Source organism: Malania oleifera, chromosome 1 (assembly GCF_029873635.1).
Source record: "Malania oleifera isolate guangnan ecotype guangnan chromosome 1, ASM2987363v1, whole genome shotgun sequence".
Lineage (NCBI taxonomy): Eukaryota > Viridiplantae > Streptophyta > Magnoliopsida > Santalales > Ximeniaceae > Malania > Malania oleifera.
Genome location: NC_080417.1, coordinates 25,517,222 through 25,523,524, shown reverse-complemented (window position 1 = coordinate 25,523,524; position 6,303 = coordinate 25,517,222). Strand labels below are relative to the sequence as shown.

Below are 6,303 nucleotides of genomic sequence, written 5' to 3'. Positions count from 1 at the left end.
ATTTTTTTGAAAAAATTAAATAATTTTATAATTTTTTTAAAAAAGAAAGAAAAAATATTTTTTACAACTAAATAGATTTTAAATCTTTCTTTATGCGTAAAAAATCGTATTTCAAATTTCATAAACTTCCATAGGGCTAAGAATTCCAAGAAAAATTACTAGCATGAAGTAAGATTAAATCTTAGTGAACTAATAAAGTCATATAACCGAATCATGTCTCTAGTTTGTGTGAGTTTAAATTTAAACATTATAAGTGATAAGTTTTCCTTGCAATTCTCTTTTCTGGTGCGGAGTATTGCTTATCCGGTATGAAATTCGGGACACGTGGCAAACAATGATGGCAGCGCTGCTAGCGGGAAGCAACCAATAAGAGAAGGCCTTATCTAATATCCCTTATCCTGCTCAAACGAAAGCCCACTCAAAACTGTCCTCCTCCCTTTCGAGCCAACCACCAGCGAGAGAGAGAGAGTGAAACAATGGCGGCAGCAGCACCACAAGCGGCGGCTACGCTTATGCAACCAACGAAGGCGGGGGTGGTTAGGAGCGGACTGCAGCTGAGATCCTCCCCGAACGTGTGCAAGGCATTCGGGCTAGACCCGGTCGGAGGCAGCAGGCTGAGTTGCGCCCTGCAGTCACCTGATCTCAAGGACTTAGCTCAGAAATGCGTGAACGCCTCCAAGATCGCCGGCTTCGCTCTTGCCACTTCCGCCCTCGTTGTCTCGGTATAATCTATATACTACATGGACTTACTAGATTTTCATTTGAAAGTTTTTGGATCGATCACCATGAAAAAGAAAACGATCTTTTTTTTCTTAAAAGAGAACTGATTTGTTCACCTATATCTCATCTATGTTTGAAATTCTGCATCACAGTGGCCATCTATATCTAAAATTCGTTATAATACTAGATGGCGCGGATCTCGGGGAGTCTTTCCTAGATAGCAATTCGAGAAGTTGTTGTTGTTATTGTTATGGTTGATATATGGGACAAGGGTAGAGTGGGAGAGGGATTCTACCATAGAACAGAGCGAGGTATAGTTTACTCCAGCTAGTCGAACTAGCGTTATGAAATGCTCCACCAAGCTCATTCTTTCTTCGCCTTCATTATCTCGTGTTTGGGAGTTTAAAATTGGTGTTCGGATTTTAAATTTAAATAAAATGTAATATAAAATTAAGGAAATTGAAAAAAAAATAAAAAATATATTAAATCAATACACAAAAATTTAGTTTTATGCACCATTCACATTGAATTTTTCTTCATTTTTAATTATATTAAAATAAGTTATTATTTTTATAGTATTTGATATAAAGAGAAAAATACAATAAAACATGATTTCCTTCCCATTTTCTTTTCTTTTCTTTTCTCCACCAAAATTCTTAGTTCAAATAGACCTTAAAGTTAAGTGACTAGGGAGGATAATGACATTTTGTTAATGCTAGAAGAGTTCATGGGTGGGTTTGATAGACATAAGTGAGCATCAACTCAATTCAAAAGTTTAAACCTATTTGATCTTGAGTCTAATCATATAGGAGTGGCAAAATGGGTTCACATGCTAGGTTTGGACGGGTCATAAATGGGCAAGGATTAAACAAGTTTGGATTTGGATTGTCCATTTATTAACGAGTAAATAACCTATAAATCCAAATTCGCTTATTTATTAAACAATCATAAACGGGTATCCTAAAGCACCTATTTAAAAATATAATTTATTCATTAATTTTTTTTTCTCTAATGTTTCACCAAATTTTACTTAATTTATTTTTAAAAAAACAAACAACACTTATTTAGATATTTATTTTATTTATTAATATCTTAACAAAAAACTTAAAATTAAAAATTAAAAAAAAAAGTGCATCTTTAAATTTTTATGAAAAAGTATGATTTAAAATTTTAAAAACAACACCAATATAAATATTATTTGGCACTTGTGTTGTGTATCATTTTTTCCTCTCTTTAAATTTTCAACAAATCTAGTTATATAAATTGTAATTATAAAATATTATTTATCTAAAAGTTCAAAAATAAAAATAAAAATTATAAATTATTATTATTATTATTATTATTATTATTATTATTATTATTATTATGTAAACACGTAACCCTATGGATGCCCAACAAAAACTTGTCTAACACGTCTATTAAATAGGTTGGGTTGAGTTGATCCGTTTATAAACGAATCGTCTCATCTCAAATCCAAATCCGATCAAAACTGGTGGTTAATGGATCATTCGTTGGATTTTGACTTGTTTTGTCACTATTATGTATATAAGCACTCATCTTCCACCCTATTTTTATGATGTCATGTCAGAGAGCTCAATTCTCTAATAGTTGCGCAAGTGGGCCTTACCCCTCTATTTTTCCAATGTCATGCAAGGAATCCTAATTCTCTAATAGTTGCTCAAGTAGAGATTTGTACACTTAGCATGTCAAGAAAATTAACTTCACAACTCGACTTTACAATGTCGATTGTCTAGAGTTACAAACCTTTGACTTTGATCTCCTTTGTTAGTGCTAGAGGAGTTCATGGATAAACTTAATACATGTGGGTGAGCACCAACTTGATCCAAAAGTTTAACTCTATTAAATTTTGGGTCTAACCATGTATGTAACCACCTATTTTTACTATTTTTTTTTTTTTAATGTGGGACAAACTCTCAAGTGAAATTCTCCACACATTTGAACCTTACTTATATGAAGTGTGAGATAAGTCCTCCCTGGCCTTCCCTTGTCCAACATATCACAAATGTAGGGAAAGATAATGCCACTCCTAAGGTTAGGACTTAGGAACAAAGTGATTTTCAAAGGAGAGTTGATGAAAAAAAATTTTAAGAACATGATTTTTCCTATGTGACCATGTTTGTGATTACACCTATTGGTGAAATATTATGAACATTTTGATAAAATACAAGTTAAAACCATACTAAACTTTGTCCAAGTTACAGAAATTTAAATCTAAAGCCTAAATTTCACTCTCCCAAAACACAAGATATATAGCTGCCTATTGAGATTTGGGACCATTATCAACAGAGTGCTACTTAGAATGATCAAAGTTTTAATTGCATTGTTGCATTCAACAAATTTCTTTAGTTCCACAGCCCCAAAAAAATTGCTATTTAATTACATAAACCAAATTTGATGAAGCAGGTACATTAAGTGGCGCATCTTGCACCTCTATGAAACTAAATTTCACGATGTTTGTAGGATTGAGTTTTATCTGATCATCTCATCGTCTCTTTCTCTGCTTTTCTGAGTATCATACTATCCGTGGAGCATAGCCTTTTGAAAAAAAGAGAAAGTTGAATTCCTTGCATTTGCATAGGAAGTTGGTTCAATTTGTGAATACCAACTCATTTAGCAAACCACTACAGAGGACCAACATAAGGTTCTGCAAACCATGCATCCGTCTATGTTTTTCCTGATCAGTAAAAGGATTGTATTTTGCAAACTGCACAAAACTTGCAACAAACGACAACAATCCGTGCAAACGAAACTGAAAGAAGAGCAATGGACTCTTAAAAGGCCCTTCCTGTGCTAGATGGTTTAAGCTAGCATTGTCAACCCAGGTGGCAACCAACTTGTTTAAACTTGCATGTTGTGCAAATAAAATCATTCCAAAGTTCTCCATCCCTAACTTAAAAGTAAGTTGGGCTTTTGTCTTTCAACCTACAATATATCATCCTCCCCTATTTTTGCCATCTTCACCCAATCCCAACTCACCAAAAGGAGCCCTTTGCACTGTTCTGTATATTCCACTTGGATTTCTATGAATACTTAGCAGTTTTTTAGCAACCTCAGCCGCAATTTTGAATAACGAAAGGTAGTAATTAAATGGGTAAGTTGGCTATGTCTCGGTGAAGCACAACTCTTGACCCCATCAATAGACAAGTTTCTGTTCATGATGCAAGCTTCCTTCTGATCGTCGAAACTCTCTGCAACTTGCTGGTAGGTCAAAACGACCTTTGGATTTGAGTAATAATGACATTATCAAATATTTAATAGGCAGATCTTCTAGTTCTACTTGCAACCCAGCCTTGCATATATACATCCCTCTGCTGCACTAGTAGTCTAATAGCTTCTGTTAATTTGGGTTCGGCGAGTAGTTTATTATTATTATTATTATTATATAAATCATGTGGTTGTCAAACTGCAGAAAGGGGTTAACATCTGCATTTTTCAGGGAGCAGGTGCTGAAGGAGTTCCAAAACGACTAACCTATGAAGAAATTCAAAGCAAGACATATATGGAAGTAAAGGGAAGTGGAACTGCTAACCAGTGCCCAACCATTGATGGAGGAGTTGATTCATTCGTGTTCAAGCCCGGGAAATACAACATGAAGAAGTTATGTCTGGAGCCAACATCATTCACCGTCAAGGCTGAGGGAGTGAACAAGAACACCCCAGCTGAGTTCCAGAACACCAAGCTCATGACCCGCTTAACCTACACCCTCGACGAGATTGAAGGACCCTTCGAGGTGTCTCCTGATGGCACTGTTAAGTTTGAGGAGAAAGATGGAATTGATTATGCCGCTGTCACTGTTCTGCTGCCAGGGGGTGAGCGTGTGCCTTTCCTTTTCACCATCAAACAACTGGTGGCATCCGGAAAACCAAACAACTTCGGGGGAGAGTTTCTAGTACCATCTTACCGGGGGTCGTCGTTCTTGGACCCAAAGGGACGGGGTGCTTCAACTGGTTATGACAACGCAGTGGCATTGCCAGCCGGTGGGAGAGGAGACGAAGAGGAGCTTAGCAAGGAGAACTTGAAGGATCCTTCGTCGTCAACGGGCAAAATCACCCTGAGCGTGAGCAAGAGCAAGCCGGAGAACGGAGAGGTGATTGGAATATTTGAGAGCCTTCAGCCTTCGGATACTGACTTGGGAGCAAAGGCTGCAAAGGAGGTGAAGATCCAGGGGATCTGGTATGCCCAGCTCGAGTCATAGATGGAGCTTTTGTTGTATGTATGGATGTATATCCGTTCCTGGTTTCAGATTTGTTTTTTTTTTTTGTCTTAACTATTTGACTTTTTTTCTGTGATCTTAATGAGGCAAGAAGCACTACCGCAACTAGCCATTTTATCTTGTTTGCATCTGCCATGCATCTTTGTTAGGAATATTTCCTCGTTCAAAGTTATATGACTATATATATATATATACATGCATGAGCTGTGGCGGCTCTGGGGCTAGTGCACCATTAACGAGGGGGACAATATAAAAAAAATACTATAAATGAACAAAAAATGAATCTACAAATTATTAACATTTGATTTTTTGGTTAACACAAAGTAAGTAAATAAGATGCATTTAGCATGACCCTTTTATATTCTATAAAACCATGAAACTCTCGGTCCAAATAGACTCATACTTTCTATTACATTTTGGTGAACACAAAGTAACTAAACATAAGATGCATATATCATGTATGTTTTACATTTTGTAAAAGCATGAAATTATTAATTCAAATAGACCTATACTTTCCGTTACATTCTAGTTAACACAAAGTAATTAAATAAGATGCATGTATCATGTTCCTTTTACACTATGTAAAAAGCCTTGTACTAGTAGTGTTACATCTTAATTTGGCTCCCCTAATGTTTTGTTTGGCGGGAATGATACAAGGTTACAAACAATGATTGAGAACCAAATAAGAGTCTAACGGATCACATTTTAAGTGAGGGAAAGACTTACATGTTACGATTTAGTGGAAGGGGCATTGTATTCGTGATGGCTATAGGTACCATTTTGTTTCCATTACAAATTAGTGAGGAGTTATGCTATAAAATTGAGTGATATTTTTTCTAAATTTAATTTGTTTCATTTTTTTAATTGAATCAATTAATAGATTATTCAACAAATCAATTATGTAAAAGATGATGGGTGGAGAGGAACACTCAGTCACTGGATGTGACTGAAACTCAGTGAGGATAAATACCAAACAAGTATATTTCAATCTGAAAAATAATACAGAGGAATTCAAACAACAAAATCTCTCGCTCACTCACTGGCTTTCAACTCTCAACACACCACACTTACAATGCACACATAATCACCTATTTATAGCAATTACAGAAACCAAATAATTAACAATGGTGGGAATTTAAACTTCAACGATTGTGGCTTGTTTGGTAAGGTTGGTGGCCAAATCTTGCTTAACTTCAATGGAGGTGGGCTGCCGGTTGATGAAGCTTCTGCAGTCAAATTTTTGCTGCACCGTCCCACTGTTCTTAAGTTTAATCTTCAACATCCCCCCTTAAACTTGACTCTCCTAACTTTGTTATTCCGAGCATTGTCTTCAGTCTTGCAAAAAATAT

The 6,303-nt window shown here is 35.8% G+C and overlaps 1 protein-coding gene across 1 annotated transcript; it reads left to right on the top strand.

Annotated features, from left to right (window-relative positions):
- The first annotated feature begins 279 nt into the window (after positions 1–279).
- LOC131144730 (oxygen-evolving enhancer protein 1, chloroplastic-like) lies at positions 280–5,071 on the top strand. Its single transcript, XM_058093572.1, has 2 exons — positions 280–722; positions 4,178–5,071. The coding sequence occupies exons 1-2, from the start codon at positions 477–479 to the stop codon at positions 4,934–4,936; spliced, it is 1,005 nt and encodes a 334-aa protein (XP_057949555.1). The 5' UTR covers positions 280–476; the 3' UTR covers positions 4,937–5,071.
- The last annotated feature ends 1,232 nt before the right edge of the window (positions 5,072–6,303 follow it).

Excerpts from the sequence above, each read along its gene's own strand:
- LOC131144730 (XM_058093572.1), top strand. The coding sequence starts at position 477 with ATGGCGGCAGCAGCACCACAAGCGGCGGCTACGCTTATGCAACCAACG. Across the intron at positions 723-4,177 it reads CTTCCGCCCTCGTTGTCTCG|GGAGCAGGTGCTGAAGGAGT; the intron begins GTATAATCTATA and ends TGCATTTTTCAG.